The sequence below is a fragment of the Apteryx mantelli genome, chromosome 2 (genome assembly GCF_036417845.1).
Source record: "Apteryx mantelli isolate bAptMan1 chromosome 2, bAptMan1.hap1, whole genome shotgun sequence".
Classification (NCBI taxonomy): Eukaryota; Metazoa; Chordata; class Aves; order Apterygiformes; family Apterygidae; genus Apteryx; species Apteryx mantelli.
Window position 1 is genome coordinate 167,961,558 of NC_089979.1, and position 17,314 is coordinate 167,978,871.

The 17,314-nt window shown below is 42.2% G+C and overlaps 1 protein-coding gene across 1 annotated transcript in view; it reads right to left on the reverse strand.

Moving 5' to 3' along the window:
* Positions 1-17,314, reverse strand: part of LOC136991345 (obscurin-like) — a 144,635-nt gene that overhangs the window by 25,852 nt on the left and 101,469 nt on the right. Inside the window, 13 exon segments of the mRNA XM_067292211.1 lie at positions 306-429; positions 2,370-2,627; positions 7,854-7,874; positions 7,877-7,958; positions 9,115-9,244; positions 9,863-9,965; positions 10,235-10,402; positions 11,155-11,268; positions 12,529-12,706; positions 13,987-14,145; positions 14,902-15,066; positions 16,422-16,538; positions 16,921-17,080. Coding sequence (XP_067148312.1) covers positions 306-429; positions 2,370-2,627; positions 7,854-7,874; positions 7,877-7,958; positions 9,115-9,244; positions 9,863-9,965; positions 10,235-10,402; positions 11,155-11,268; positions 12,529-12,706; positions 13,987-14,145; positions 14,902-15,066; positions 16,422-16,538; positions 16,921-17,080 — 1,779 coding nt within the window.

A 17,314-nucleotide genomic window follows, 5' to 3' on the forward strand; every position in this document is an offset into this window, starting at 1 on the left:
CTTTCATGAAGACCAAGAGTAAATATCATTACACAGTCACACACAACTACGGAGATATAGGATTAGACTCTCAAGTTTACCATTATTTACTTAAACTTAATACAAGAAGATTTTGTTTGGGGAATTAATTTCTCCCCAACTTTTTCCATCCTTCTTGCACGACACACAAGTTAACAGGACTCTAAGGATTCCACTAAACCCACAAGAATCACTTTGAGTCACCACCTACTTCCTTAACTAGGACTTGTTTCTCTTACGACAAAGTCTGCCGTGTTCAGAAATCTGTGTGCAGGATCTGTATTTACCTGGTGATGGGAACTGTGCGTTCCTGAGCCCTTTCCGCTCCAGCAGCCGTCTCTTTGCGGGAAGGACCAGGCCTGGGTTTTGTTGCACTTGGTTCTTCAGTTGGAATTTGGCTTCGTGCTTTGTCTGGCAGCAGAAATAAGGCAAGTTAGACACGTCACTGATGAAGGCACACCTGAAACCAGTCTCCGATCGAGTCCATCTGACTTCAGCCAAGAGCAATCGCTGAAGCTAAGAGGAGGATTTGGCCCTTTTGAGAAGACAACATGCAGCAAAGGGATTGAATAACATCTGAGACGCTGAATGATGGAACACCGGTGACTGGGCAAAACTAACTTTTTTTTGAGGAAACACACACAGGCACAAATAGGAAAGGCAGCCAATAGGGACGCAACAAGAAACATGATAACTGAAAGGAAAATGTCTATTCAATGCATCCATTTTACTAGATAATTTAAGTGTGTTTGACTTCCACCATGTGGATATGATGAAATGCCCAGTGCTCGATGGCAGTTTAGATAGTCTTATTCTTTCATTATTATTTTACCAGATGCATCCTCAAAAATTGGTTTGATCTTCCATTCCAAAAGTAACCAATTGTCCTTTGATATTGACTGTTTGAGCTACCTCCTAGGATAAAGAGCGTCAGCCCCTTTTTCATCTGAGGAGTCAAATGTCAAATTGAGAGACATCATCTTCCCAGCAGGAAAGGTCTTTGGCGGAGCGCTCTGGGAATGTTTAATGATGGCTGGTTTTGGAAAAAAAGCAGCAGCTTTCAGGAACGGCATAGGACAGCTCTCCCAGGACGGAAAACATGGTTATTCACAGCATTACTGGTAGGATCAGAGAGCACAGGTGGATAGGAAACGTACTTGTGCTTTCCTATAGCCAGCACTGTTGAAATATTTGCCTCTTTTTTAATCAAAGTGCGTGATAAAAGGGACAGCTGTCAAGTCTCCAATTTATTAAAATAATTCCCCATGTTAATAACACCTTCAATTGTTTAAAGGACTGAAAAACTATTCCATTTGCTATTCACTGCTCCATCGTTTCTTTAGTTACAGCTAAGTAAATAATCTGTCCTATTTGGCATCTGCTTCTGATGATTTTTGAGTCATCCTGCTTTACCAGAGGTTATTTTCATGGATAATTTTCCCCTAAAAAGGAGAAGAGGCTTTAAAGCCCATTCATTTCTCATGTTGGATTTTGGGGTCTGATTCCATGAAATCCATCTTTTCTTGTTAAGTTTTAGACAAAAAGATCCCATTTTTTAAACAGCATCTGGAGTCTGCAGGCTGAAGGCTGCTTGACAGTGTCCTTTTTAGGTCACACTGGTTTAAGGACAGTTATTCTGACTTGACACAGCGACCACTCAGACAAGTTGTTATGGCAGCAAGCATAAGGAGAAGCAGAAGAAGGACTGCAGCCCACTCATATTTTTAAAAACAACGCACGCATGAAAGCCAGATTCTCCTAGCAAGACGTAATCATGCACAGCATTGGTTTTAATCACAGGGCAACTGCTGAGTAATCTATTAAGTCTCCAGTGCCAGTGAAACGCAAGTGAAGTTGTCATGCCCAAGATCCTAGAAAATCCACAGCAGCCGGTAAGGGGGTGTTAAAGAAATTTCCAGCTTGCTAATGGCAAAGAGTTAAAAAATAAATAAATGAATAAATAAAAAGAGAGAGAGAAAGAGAGATAGAAAAGGAAAAAAGAAGCAACCTTCCTTCCCCCATCTCAGCAAATCCAAAACCAAATAACTTCTGAAATTGCAATGGAAAAAAAATACCCTCAAAACATTAAAACAAGTCCAGAACTGGAAAAATCCTCTATGCCTCCACTTTGGAGAGGTGGCAGACTAAAAACTCTGCTTAGATATGAAGCTAAGCTTGTGTCCCCAGCCTATAGCCCCAGGTGTCGTGGTGTCTGAATGTTCTCTCTTAACCTGCAACTGTTCAGAATACAAAGGAACAAAAAAACTTAGGAAAAAATCATTATTGGTGAGTTCAGCAATTTTGTCTCTCTTGACTCCATAGGACATTTTCCCGCTTAATTCCAGACCTACCATGCCCTGCAGCAATTTGGGTTTGGGTACTGGCTTCGTGAGCTATCAGAGGAGGCCCAGTTCCCCTTTCTGAGCAGGCAGAAGGCACGGACTCGAGAAGGCCGAGACCACCAGCTCCTCCTCTCGCGCCTGGCGGAAGAGTCACAAGCAGTGATGCTGAATCCACAAGCTTCCTTAGAGCCGTCTTGATCTCCTTATCGGCGCGTTCAAGTGAGGCCTGGACAGAAGTCTCCGTCTCTGACTGTGGGGAAGTCTCTCCTATAGACAAGAAGAACAGCTTTTCTCTCTTCAAGGTAAAAGGAACGTATCAGTGTCACCCCACCCACCACAACCAAAGGAGACATTTGCAGTTGCGTCCTTCTCCCCAGCCCTAGAGCAGGGAGTTGATGCCGAAATCCCAGCAGGAGGGACCCTAGCTAGGACTCGCAATAAGGAGCTCGGCACACCGAGCTCCTGGCAGACGTTTCTCACCATGCTGCAATCACTGCACCGCACTGCGCACACACTCAGCCTCCCATCAGATGACCTGCAGAACATGGGCGGTAACAACGAACGAAGGAGGCCAGCTCCAAGCTCAACTCTACGTGGGCTGCTCTGACAAAAACACCTCTCTTAAGACCAGCGAGATGAACCCAGCTGTGCCCTGTTGTGCCGATACGGAGCCTTATGTGCAAGAACGATGTTATTCCTGCAGAGAAGGGGAAGGAGGAGTGAGCAGGTACCAGACTGACCAGCGCTTCTGGAGAAGGGAGGGGGAAGGATGACAGGGCTGATGATGAGCTTATAAACCTGAGAGGACGGCAGAAGAGACCGTGAAGCTACCACTTACAGAATAATGTATTATTTGTCCTACTTTGCAATACCAGATTTGCTGGGCCCTGCACTGGAAACTAGCTGAAATTTAAATATTTGTACAGGACTGTGCCACTGCAAGGCACTGTAGAGGCTAGGTCAGCTGGTGGGTACAGATGAAGTAATGTACAGAGGTTGTACACAGAGAAGCATTACACAGAGGAAGACGCAACTCCGACCTCAAGACAACTCAAAGTCTTGAGGGCAGAGAGAAGACAAAAGCTTTTCATACATATAAATGGCTTCTCAAGCTCATGTCCTTGCAGAACAACTACCCCGTAGACAAATAACATGGTTTCATTCCCAGTCAGCGCTGGCAGGAGAGGATAGGATAGGATAGGATAGGATAGGATAGGATAGGATAGGATAATTTGGATTGGAAAGGACCTCAAGAGGTAATCTAGTCCAATCTCCTGCCCAAGACTCTTTCCACTAATCTCGACAAGGTACAACAAAGGCACAGACAATATCTAGCAATATCCTCAACTACTTATCAAGATAGACAAAATCTGTGCCAGATTAAGACTTTTCCTCATGTCCCTGATGTGGCTTGCAAAGCAAGAGTGCCAACCCAAACCATAATTTGGGCCACGACAAAACTGGCTAAAAAGCTCCATTTTAAAACACCCTGTTTTGGTGCCTAAACCTTCAGTATTTTAAAAATGTTTCCCATAGGAATAAGAAACAAATACTACCCCCGTGGGTAGTAAAAAAGCATTCTGATTGTTTTTTTGGCAGCCTATAAAATCCCTTGCCCCAGGGTTGAGCATGTGCCAAAAGGCCCAGCTCTGCAACCTTTTGAGCCAATTCGCAAGGAGAGTTAGCAGGTATCATGCTGACAGAAAAAATAAGAGCACTTGCATACAAATGAGGAAATTCCCACTTTGCAGATGTCCACTGAAATGCCCATAAAGTGAGTTTCCAGCTGTTAGGAGCAATGATAATTAGCGGCAAATAGCCATGATGACTATACTGCAAGTCCAAACCTACACAGAACTATCTCAGAAAACATGTGCTTCTCCTTGTTTTTTATTTTTCCTGTTTGTCCATCCTTACCCTGTGGGAAGCTCAGACATCTTCCCTGAAGTTGGGATTTTTTAATAAAGACAAAAAATCAGATGTTCTTCCTTGGCAGGATTTGTCAGAGCAAAGGAAAGCTCGAAATGAAAAAACAAAAGAAATTCTGCCTCAAAAATGGGCTTGATTCCCTCAGCCTTCGCCTGATTTTAGGTTTGGCCCTGACTTGTTTGATGTCATTCACACAGAGGAAAGTCCTGTAGCTGTTTTGATTCTGCTCCTTTCCCATCCTTGAGAAAATAAATTCTCGTGACAGACCTCAGCAGGCGAAAGTTGAAGCCTGCATTTGCATCAGCCCCCTTTGAAGACATCTCATTGGATTTTTGTTTTTAATATCCTTCCCATGAGCAAGATTTCAGTTCCGGGTTTGTTGAGGGAAGAAGCAAGTCTTGCTCACTCCATGTCCCACCAACCCGTCATTGTTCATCAGCACTGATCTGGATGGAAGATGCTTAAATGTTTCTCTAGATAAATCTTGCGATTCCTTGATGTTCCTGCTGCGATTGCCACCACCTGGTGCTGTCCTATGAGCTGGGCAGCTGCCAATAAGTGAACTATTTGGAAATAAAGGAAGCACTCTTAGTATCTCTTGGGGAGAAAATATATTTCAATTTAACCAGGCTTAATTTAATTATGGTATCATGGTCAAATCAATTAAACGCTCTTTTTGCAAATGAATATACTCGCCCTTCGTCCCCTGGGCAAACAGGTATAACGTGACCAGAACTGGGCAATGATGTTTTACATGGAATATATGCGAGCCTGCAGGATGACCCTGACAGTTGTTAACATGTGGTGGCCGCGGGGCTAGCACAGCTTCGTTCAAAGTCAACCCTGCGTCACACGCGTGCACCTCTAGCTCGAACCAGTGGTGCTTTAAGCTCAAGTTAAGAGGACTGCTGAGGCAGAGGTTCTCCAACACTTCTGGCTCGCGAGCTACTGCGGCATTCAGAGCTCCTCCACGCTGCTCATCCAGCCCCTTTCCTCCCTGTTTAGTGATGGCACACAGAATCAAGCTACCAAAATGAGGAGTTTGAATTTGAGCTGAGGTTAAGTCAAACTAACGCTGCAGTGAGGACACCCCTGTGGCAGACAGGTATTTTCCCGGTTCCAAAATGTTATATGGGAACCTTTCGGCCCACTCTCTCTCTCTCAGGCCAAAACCCAGGAACACAACACCGACACATGTTTTGAAGTTCCAGTTCAACCTTGAAGAAGCATGCAAGGGGATGAGCATTGCTCAAAATTATCCAGTCTGAAATCTGAGTTGGAAGCATCCCTAAAAATAGGTTCTTTTGCTTCAACGCTTCTGAAACTGTCCCTAAAAACTGCAGCTAGAGCCCATCTAGAGTCACATTCTTGGGTTGCAACCCAACTCCTGCTGAAGTCAATGGGAGAAGTGGACTAGCTGGTGGAGCACTGAGTGCCGTTAATAAACAAAAACACAGAAACCCGGTGATACAGAACATTTATTGATATTAAGTCAGCAGCTAACAGATCTTGCATTCAGATTTTTTTGTCCTGCTGTTTTGTATCTCAAGCCAACTGAGGTTTCCACTTCTTTAATTTACCTGCAGGAATTATAGTAAAACATTCTTTGTATTAAAATTTTTAATACAACTGTATGTTTTCATCTACACGAAATAAATTCCCACACATCTCATTAGTTATCTACACAGTTTAATCACTTATAAGCATAATTATTAACCTCTAGGAAAATATTTTGAAAATAAATGTAAGAGACTTTTCACAAACCTTTCAGGTTTTGAACAGTCTTACACAGGATTTTAAAAATTCCTTTAAATTAATTCTCTTTTGCTTAAATTTCAAAAGAAAATGTAAACAGATGTTAATTGCTTTGGACTAATGAACTGAAATATAGTTATTTCTTCTATGACATCTGAACTACAATTTTCCAGCTTGTTTTAAAAACAAAAAAAACAAAAAAAAAAACAAAAAATGAGCATCAATCAATGGATCAATCAATCAAGGATTATAAAGATGGAAAGAGAAAGCCTTCGTGAGATCCATCTGTCCTCCTTTTCTCTGCCAGATGAACCTGATTTCCTCGATAGCTAGATCGAGGCTGGTTCTTGGTTGCCAAGAAAGCAGCAAAATCCCTCTTCGGTCAAGGGCATTATGCCAGATTCATCCCTGACGTGATTCTGCTCAAAACAATCATCTTGTCTCATGGGTGAGCCTGGCTCAGCACTACTCTTTGCTCCCTTCGTCCTGAACCAGCTCGCTCTTGATTCCTCTGCGAAGATGAGTCATTTCCTTCCCTATAGCCAAGTCTGGGCAACAGCACAGCACCGATCACAAACGACTTCCTAACACTTCCACAGCCTCCAGGCAATCTCCAGATCACGTTTCTTCAATCAACCTCACAAAATCTTTTATCGCTGCGGGTATTACAGCATATGAGTAATTCAGGGCTGAATGTATATATTTAAAACCCCGAGAGCTGAGCAATGCTTCTAACGCTGTTTTACAACCCTTTTTCATTTTTATAACATCTTCTGCCTCCGTACAAGAAAACTTCATCAAGACATGCTGCCCTAACAGTAATTTGTCTGTGTTCCTCTACGTCTTGCGTGCAACTTATTTTTCTCTCTTTAGGTCACAGCAAGGACAAAGCATTCAAATACTTCAAGGTTTATCCTACTGAGACGGTTACGGTATTGCTGTACTAACACCATTCTCCCTGCAATGCTTTTGAACTTTTGATGGTTTTCTGATAAAGGACTACAAGGACAGTGCTTGTGCCCATGCCCAGTAGGCCAAGCACACTTCTAACTAGTATCAGCAACCAGCTTCCCATGTCGGTGAACAGTCCTTACTCAGATGAAGCCTCTCATCTAAACTCAGTCTGAATTCACGCTGAATAAGAAGATAACTTCAAGCAGTCGCACCGTAAAAGTGCTAAGAAAGAGATGCCTCACTGGATGGCTGTAAGATCAGTCCACATCACCCTATCAATTCAATTGGAAAAAAAAATGCAGAAAAAAAGGGAATAGGTTCTACGACTATGTGGGGTGTAATACCTGAACAGCCCTTGCTAACGGGTGAAGTAATATTGCTCAGGACATACAGCTATTAGTTCTGCTTTCTCAATCATTCCAGATGCTGCTCAGTGGTATTTCAGGAAGAGATCACAATACACCTGCAGCTTTACTTACAGGACCCTGGTTTTTTGTCAGCAACCCTTAACTCATGTTCTGCCAAACTGACCCACACCTTTTCAAGTACTCCAACGGGAAGAGAAACATTTTCTTGCATTAGTGGCGGTGTGACATACCCTTCACTTGCTCCTCTTTTTCCATATAATGCACTTTTGAGCATTATATGATGAAGTTGATTTGCCAGGTTTAGAAATCAACAGATGGTGATGGCTGTAGAGCTGAGCTGCAACATACCCATGCACCTCTCGATAGACATACAGATACGTGTACACCGACAATCAGCATGGATAAGGTGGCAAACATATTCGATCCTCAGTGAGATGGTTTTCGAGTAAATCACTGACATACTCACAGAGCTGGTCAAGGATCATACCTTCTATGGTAATGGCTTGGCTCCTCTCCTCTCCTGAGTCAGGGCTGCTGCACTGTGGTGGTAAAGGTCTGCTCCGCTTTTCGCTGACCCTAATCTGTTCACCAGCTAAAGAGAATCATGCAGTACTGAATAAAATGCAGGATGGTTTTATACGATACAACTCTTCTATACGATACTGCAGCTAAGTTAGGAAATTCATTGCAACTCACAGCAGAAAGGAAGACATGACCCCAAAACCTAAGCTAGGGTCTGAATGAAGACGTTGCTGCTCAGTGGAGTTCATTATAATGCTTTAGCACAAATGACTCATGTGCACAGACAAGTTACAGCACGTCGGCTAACCTACAGTTACTTGCAGGTCGCTCTGCAGCCTGTGGCTCTGCCCTGAGGTGGCTCTATCTCCACCAACAGACACATATTCCTATCATCTGCCATTTAAATGGTAGTCAAACAGGGGTTTTTGTTTATCAGCCATTTGTCCACCAAGTCTTATTCAGCCCAGGAAATAAGGGATTTGGGGATCTTAGCTTATCACAAATGCAACGTAATGTAATTTTGCTAAACTTTTAGTAGAAGTCATTAAATTATATCAGATTACCTAGCAATTTATGCAGAATAACTGAAGCTGCTGTGAGCTAAGAGCCATTTACCATCGTTCAGCTGACCCATGATAAGTTCATAAATTATGGTCAACTGTTATTATACCTGAGCCCTGAGAGCTTGTTCGTATTTTATTACAATGAACGCATAACTTGTGACTAACTTTTAAAAGATTTTTTTATATTACATTTAAATTATTTTAATCTCTTAGATGCTTCCAGGTATACTTTTTAAATAAACAGGAATTCCAGTGGTTTTCACTTGTATTGAAATCTAATTTTTTCTTTGGGGTTTGGATGCTTTCTTTGCAGCAGCATGAATCTGTTCTTAATTTAAAAACGGTCCAGAAACAAAACTTCATGTCCAATTGCTCCTAAACTTTGCACAGAGGTAGCCCTAGAGGTCTGGATCTGTCTTTAAGCTCCAGAATAAGCTGTTCTTATTTGAACAACCAAAATCTCAGATCAGAATATTCTGAAGCTTTGGGATGATCACAGACCAGGCCCACTTCAGGAGAACCTCACTTTTATGATGAGCTTTTCTGACATGACATGCAACAACAATTAATCAGCCACTAATCTCATACAATCTCTCCGAGGAAAAGGAATTCTCCTATTTATGACATGTCAGACAGCAGTTCTTTACATCTCTTTGAACTTACTTCACATTCATAGTATCCCATATCTTCCCTGTCAGGGTTCTTGATCACCAGGACTAACATGCCACTCTGTGGTTCGCTGAAAGTCTGGTATTTACTTGTGTCCAACAGCTGCGCACCATCTTTGTACCACCTGCATGGGGAAAATACTGAATGTAAACCAGGAGAAAATACGCAGTGTCAAGGAGTCCCCAGCTCACTCATCCACCTATCAGGCCAGCGGGCAAACAACTCAAGAGTCAACCATTAGAGAAAAGTCTGGATCCCACATTGGCTTTAATTTCCTGGCAGACAGAGCTGCAGATAGATCACACATGGATACTTGTACTCATCAGGCCTATGAGATACCGCTCAAGAAATCTCATTAGCCAATGCAGGGAGCAGTGCTCCCAATCCCGAGAAGCTATATTGAGCTTTTTATCTGAATACCCCAGACTGGTTGCTGATAGAATCAACTCAAGTGTAGGGCAGGGAACATGAAGGATTCATAAAATGTTGTCAAGGCATTAGATCTGATACAGTCCTATATCAGGTATTTTCTGTAGGTGTTTCTTTTCAGGTGCTTGCTGGAATAAATTGCATGAGAATGCCAAGAAGGTTGGGATCAGGAAAAGCCAGGATTGGGATGGGGACAAGCTGGAGGACACAGAGATGAAGGGTTCATAACCTTGAAGGACAGGGCAGGAGACTGTTCTGACCACCGAAAATGGGAAAAGAGAATTTGTTCCAAAGCGACTTCTAAAGAACTGACCTGATTTGAGGCCTAGGTGCTCCTTCAATAGTACAGGTAAACTGAGCATCTTCGCCGTCAATGTAATAAGCATTTCTAACCGTGTTCACAAACCGTGGTGGCACTGCAAAGCAAGGATAAATGTAGCCAACAGCTGGAACTATGACAACACCCTGACAGATGCAAGGGATGTGTCCCCGACCAGATAATTCTTCCACACAAGACCCTAAAGACCCCATTTTCTAGGAACAATTCACTACTGTACCATCAAAGAACTTTCTCAAGGGAGTATACTGCATATATTATACAGAACTTCTTCATTGCCTTAATATTCATGTTTAGGGGATTACATAACAGACCCCTTGGAAACAATGCATCTGTGCAGGATTTTACCTTGAACAAGGATCTTTCCTAACGTACTGGTACTTCCAGCAGGACTGGAAGCAAAGCACATGTACTGTCCTGAGTCACTGCCTGCTAGGTTGTCCAAGATCAGTGTGCACGAACCATCAGGATCTTCTATTATAATGTGATGGGGATCCACCTCCACTGGCTTCCCATCTTAAAGACACAGGGGGGAAAAAAAAGTCTTAGTAAATAGTTTGGTATCAATTATGTTTTCTCCCTAGGAATTGCATCCAGCTCTTTTGTCAGAGGTCCAAGAGCTGTATTTGTTTTCTGCAGCTGAACCTGGTAGTTGAGCAATGAGCTCATCCTCCTCCAGCTCTCTGCAGTACATCCTGTGAACAAAGCACTGCTCCAAGTCACACTCTGCTCTGTTGGGGGATCTCATTCATCATCAATCCTCATTTAAAAATGAAACTCTCCCAAAGTATGTGCTGTGCAGTTGAAGCTCTTACTTGCTACCAAGTGCAGTAAAAGAAACACTTATAAAGAGACTGCAAGCACGCAGAACATATTTTTACGAGGTGTGAACTTATTGCAAAGCTGTTTCCCCTGCAATATAGTTACGCTGAGAAAAGGAATGTGTCCACAGAGCTGCCTGCGTTATCGCATAGAAGGGTCCGAGCTAGTGTAACAAGTTACTCATTTCCAAGAAGTTGTTTAACTGCAACAAGATGTGGCTTCGTAGGGACTTATCTGCAAACCTGAAAAGCAGGGTACATTAAGTCACAGGAAGGTCCACGCTACTGCAGCTTGGTTGCCTAGTAGCTAACTTCTTTAAAGCTAGACTCAGGTGTCTCCCAGTGATCAGCTTACAGATTATCCACTGACAACTTCACAAAGAGCAATATGCACAGAGCACAGTCTTGGAATACGCATTTCGTGGCAATATGACTTGCTGCTTATACCTTTATACCAGCAGACGGATGGCTTGGGAGCTCCTGTAACTTTGCAAGCCAGCTTGACTGTCTCTCCCAGCTCAGCTGTACAGACTGCCAGTTCTTCCTCAAAGTCCGGCGGTACTGAAACATCAGAATAAGCATGTCAGGCCTGAGGAGGGGGCTTCGTCCACAGAATGCCTATTGCAAAATAAAGTAACAATAGGCAGAATTTTTGCAGAACTGTGAGGTTCAGAATGGGAACCAGAAAAGAAAATTTTAGCAAGTAATGACTTTCAAGGTGACGTGCTGTTCTTGCTTATTTGAGAATAAGTTGAGCCTGCCAAAAGTTGCTTGTTGGCTTTAGAGATGGGACGTAAAAATCCTGGATTTGTTGCTGATCTGGAAGTATTTTAGGCCATGATTTTAATAAGCACATCCATTATTCAGACACCACACAGCTGTCACAGTTAAGTTAATTCCCCAGTTAATGTGCACCGCTGATAACGAAACCAATATTCTGTTGCTCTGTATGCAGCAAAGTCTATGCTTTGTTAAGAGACTTTTGATTTATTCCTACCACAAGAAGCTATGTAAAATTATTTTGATAGTCTTCCTAATTAGAACACCACTAAAAGCTTAAAAATAAACTGCCCAGACTTGTTTTCAGTGCATATACACCAAAAACAGATCTGTTTCAGATTTCTAAGAAGCCGGATTGACTTATGCAGTAAAGGACATAATTTCTAGCTCCTATCTGGACAATATGGATTTAATATCCTCCTGATAAATTCTGCGGACACAAAATTGGCGTAGTATTAAATGACAGTGAGGATGAAGCAGCCTGGATGACAAAATAAAAATCCAAAGCAAAGCCATGTGTCCCGATAAAACAAAGTAAGCCAGAACTCTGGAATGGAGGACTCAATACCCAACAAAATCACACTGGTACCAGTAGGTCTCTGGGTCAGGTCTCGGGACTCTTCCCACTGGAGTCTGATGCTTTTCATGGAGTGGGACTGTGGTTTTGTCCCCAAATTCTGTTGTCAGTTACCCTTCTGCAATCCCTGCCAGATCAAATGCCTCTCTAGTGACAACTCTGCAATTTGTTAAAACTTCTAAAACACACTGTTGTCCTATGCTGACAAAGGTGCCTGCCCCAGCTCAGGTGAAGCAGCTACGATCGTTCCACCTGAAGCACACTTGCTGCCTAGTCATGCGAGTTGTTATTTATGGCAGTCTGTGATGTGACTGAAGGAAAACCTCTAACCCTAGTTTAGTTTTTGAGGTGGCAGATGACCCTAGAAGGTTCTCTCCCTCCTAGCAGCAAAATCGCCTTCCTGAGTCAGGGAGACATCCCCAAGGCAGCACTGGGAGGTTCACGCCATCTCGGGCTGTACTCACTCCAGACAGGCTGACTGATCCGCTCCTGGATGCCACAGATTTCCTTCACCCAGGAATTCTTGATGTTCACTGTACGCGCCTGAAGGAGGTACTGGCGGACTGAGTCTTCTCGTTCGTGCCAGATTTCAAATGCCCGGTCATCTCCTTCCACAAAGTCATTCACGTCTATGTTGTTCAGCTGTGTAACAACAGGAGCATAAGAACGTCAACACCTTTTTTTTTTTTCTTTTTACTTAGAGATGATTTTTGGCCACTACCTCGCTCCCCACAGTAATCCCAGAGTTCAGGAAAGTTCAGATCTGGACCTAGTCTTTGTGGACCACAACCATCTTCAATAAAAGTTTAAAATGGAAATAATTATTTGACACCAGCAAGTCTCCTACTTCCAGAATATATTCCCTTCAGTGGACTTGAGTCACGCGTAAGTCCCATTAAAGTTATATTAGATGCTCCAACAGCAAAAGGGGAAATAGTGATAATTTACACTGCTTTTAAAGATTCTTCAGACTGCACGAGCGATGCAAAGTGGCAGTGGCCGAAGAGCAATCAGGATTTCTTTGCAATCCTTTTTCCAGTACACCTGGCTTTCCGAATAGCAAATAGACATTCTCCCATTTTCCGTCTGGGAGTAATTATCACATTTCAGGAAAACAACAGCCAGAATTAAAGGGTATTCCAAGAGCACAGCGCTGTTGGGCTGACATCAGCACCAAGGAACACCACAGTCGGGCACTACATGAAAAGAAATTACACAGCAGTTGCACTCTGGACAAAGCGTCCTTTTTTGCAGGGGGGACGGGAGGAACAGCCTGTGAATATCAGTGATGACAGTGGTAAGTATTTTTAGAAGGCCCTGACTGGGGCTAGGTCCAGAAATCCACTTTTTTGTTTGTTTGTTTTAACTGGAGCTGAGCATCTAATGCCCTAGGGAAACTCTATGTGCAATTTCGTACAGTTTTAATCTGGGCCCTGAATTTTTGAAGATGAGTTGGTCGCATTGACTTCTAAACAGGAATTGGCTTCAGGAAAGGACGTAACCAGCAGAGAGGAGCTAGTGGAAATGTAGCATATAATTGAAACAACGTTTTCTCCAGTTTACTACCAATCCTACAGACTGCGAATACCAAAGATCTACGAACTCTAGCAAATGCTATAGACAGCACCCCAACCAAAATTCACATCAATTTCATGTAATTAATTAACACACTTTAGCTGTAAACTCATTGCTGCACAGTAAAAATCTGCCTGGGCTTCTGATGATGTCTGACATGTTTCCAACAGTGCTAACTGAGGGATTTGGGGACAGACAGAGATTTTACTTGCGCTTCACAGGCTTTCAGAAACAAAGACATAGTTTGAAAGAATTAGTGAAATGTTCTAGTTTTAGATGACCAGAAGCTGGACATAAAAGTCCTCAATGACAGAGAGATGCTCTAGGTGAGGAGGTAAGGAACAGACCTTCATTATGTTCTTGAAGATGTAACTGTACGTGTCTGTTTTCGTGTCCCGCTTTGGTTTGCAGATCACTATATAATTCTTGAAGAGGAAGACATGTCTTTTGTGTCCTTTCCAAACCATTCTGGCTCCTGGAGCTCCTTCCCACACAATGAAGTGGCCCTGATGGGAAAAAGAAGGAAGACCACTTAGCCATAACTGGAATAATTACCGTGGTGGCTCACCATCATCTTCCAGCCAACAGATAACAAATGTTTACTGTTACATCCTCATCTTAAGCACTTTGTTTTCATTACAACACGGCAGAGTGTTTCTAATGCTAAAGGTGATGCATGAGACTGACAGCACTGAGACATGGGCACACAGTGGTCATCATTGCATTGGCCTTTAAATGATATTCTTTCCTGTCAGATAAATACAGAACTCAAGTCCAGTTGTCTCAGGTAGGCAGACTCCTCCAGTACTGATACTAACGGAAAATTTATACTGAAAATGCCTAGTGAGCATCTAACTCCTCAGCAATCAACACAAAAAACCCCACTGATGCCAGTAAGCTCAGGAGTTGGACCATGTACCTGGCCCATAAGGGGAGAGAAGGGGCAATAAATAAAATGCTTAAAAATCACGTATGGACCAAACCAAATCTCCTCCTGTCGGGTGAGTGGCTCGCAAAGGCAAATAACTACATTATGTGTGAAGTGGCCCATAAGCTCTGGTACTTCAAATCTTCATCAAACCAGTAGGTTTGACATCTCTCACACGTATAGGGATGCGTCACATATTGAACAATAAAAAAGGCAATAAGGAAATACTCTGTTCAGATATAATTCGTAAAGGAGCTTCTTTTAGGACCAAAGGCTACTTGGAAATTACTGAAGGCACATGCAGCAATAAAACGGAGTGAGAAATTCCAAGTACCTGTCGGATAGGTTCACCAAGGCTTTCCAAGGTCCCTGGATAATTCTCAATGAGCGAGACATGGAGGTTGTTTTCCGCTCTTCGGGTGAGTGCAGATACAATGGCATAAGCCTGCTCCAGCAAGGCACAGTTTTGGCTATTTCTTGCTTTGTTTCGGATTAATTCCTGTAGATGAATGGAGTCGATGTTACAGGGCAGATGTTTCTTTTTAAAAAAAAGGGGCAGGGGGGAGCATTTCCTTGATACCAGAAGAGGTTCCCAGATATCAAACTGTCCTCTAGCTCTTGCATCTGAGCAACTTTTACCCCATTCTCTCACTGTGTGCTCTTTAGCTACCAAATCCTCTCTTTTCCAGCCCATTCTGGGGCCTCCCTGACTATCCATCCTAGCTTTTCCCTGCACCAATTGATACTGAACAAAGACAAAGCTGAAGCATATACCAGACACGCTTCAGTGACTGAAAAAATAAATAAATAAATAAAACCCCCAAAGCAATCCTAAATGTATCTATTGTATTTGTCTTGCCCTTACCCTGCCGATGATACGAGGCATGCAACTCATGTGGCAGTGCTAAAAAAAAAAATAGATATTTGGTAAAACTAAGAAAGGATGGAAAAAATAGGAAACGGCAGTTATTTCTTCTCACATTTGTTCCTACTGTCCTCTCTCAGCAATGGCGACATGGGAAGCTCCCATGCTCTCTCTCATTTCCAAGAGACCATTAAAACTTTGGTGTTTGTGCTCAGGGGCAGGGGTTCAAAATTAGAAAATTAATTTGAACCTTCTTCAAATGATCCAAGTTAGAACACATAAACATTTTTCAAAATAACATTTTTATAGTATTTTTCTTGGGAAATAGCATTAGGATATCCAAATTTTGGATAAGTGCCAAAATTTTTTTTGGTGGTACGGGCCAGAACCTGAAACCGTAGGACAGATGAAAGCTGTGAGAGGTGAAACAGTTCATGACGGTAAAATGGTGTAAAGCTTTTCAGAAAACAGAACTTTGTCTAATCTTACCATAACGTGTATATGAAATACAAGGAGGGAACTGCTAAGTCAGTATCTTACAGTTTGGAAATTGCTTATTTTTATAACAGATCTGTTGCTGAGTGTGTAGCAATTTCTCCTTGTTATGGATATATACATACACACATATATATATGTGTGTGTATATGTATATGTATGTACATATCCATACCTACATGTATAAACATTTTACGTGTATGTGCGTTTGCGCGCGCACACATACATATATTTAAAGTTCATTCGGATAAAGCTTGTTGATCTTTATGGAGTTGGAAACTGTGAACCTCTCCCTGAATTCATATTTACAGAACGCTTTAGAGATCACCATCACTGGTCAAAATTACAGTCTTTCTCACTCAAGCATCTTTCAAGCGGAGTTACAACAGGATGAACGCAGAGAATATGAAAGGAGAATGAAGTCTTTTTCCTCAGAGGCTACACCAAGCAGAACATAAGCCTATTAGATAAAAGTGTGTAACAAAAGCTCCTACCTTGATAATAGTCTGATACTGCTGGATCCTATTTATGGGTTTTTCCAGGTAGTGCTGCAGTGGTGGGATAAGTGGCTGCGAAGGATCTTCAGTAGCTAAAATTTCCTCTGTGTATCTCTAAAGAAATATATACAAGAATGAGGAAAGATTGAGATAAAGTTTTAGAGAAACTAAAATTTAGAGTTTGACTTTTTTATATGACTAATAGCATTTCCTCGAGTTCCTATATTTAATACAACTTTCACCATATACTGTTAACAGTGACATAATCATGTACATATTCATATCTATATAATCTTTATAATATTCATAAGGACATACTGATTGTGTCTACTAGGAAGAGCTAGACAGTAAATACAAAACTACTGTATTTGACAATGATTTCCCATGAAAATATTTAATAATCCTCTTTGGGATCATATTTGAATTAATGCCTATATTTCACGATACAGTGGGTTATCGGATGCACATTCGGTAGGTACTTGGGCTACTGTTTTACCTTGTAGAAATCCTGGACAGCTTTGCTGACAACAACTGACTCAGCCTGTATCCGCCCCACCAGGTACTGGATGTACTTATCAAACTCTGCCTCGTGCTTAATAAAGCACATGGCCACGTCATCATCAGTGTCACATTTCTGCAAGTCTCGGAGGTAGACACTGCAGAAGGGAAAAAAAAGACCTCTGAGGATCAGGTGATGGAATAAGGCTAGCACACCGTCCCAGCAGCCAGACTTTTAAACCAGGCAATCTCAGGTTAATACAGATTAAAGGAAGGACTGAGGGAATGAAGGATATTGCCGTGTTTAACACTTCTCAATTAAATTCACTCAAAAGGGTAAGAAATAAGCAGGACATGAGAAGTCTTGAAGCCCTGGGGACTATTACAGGAGT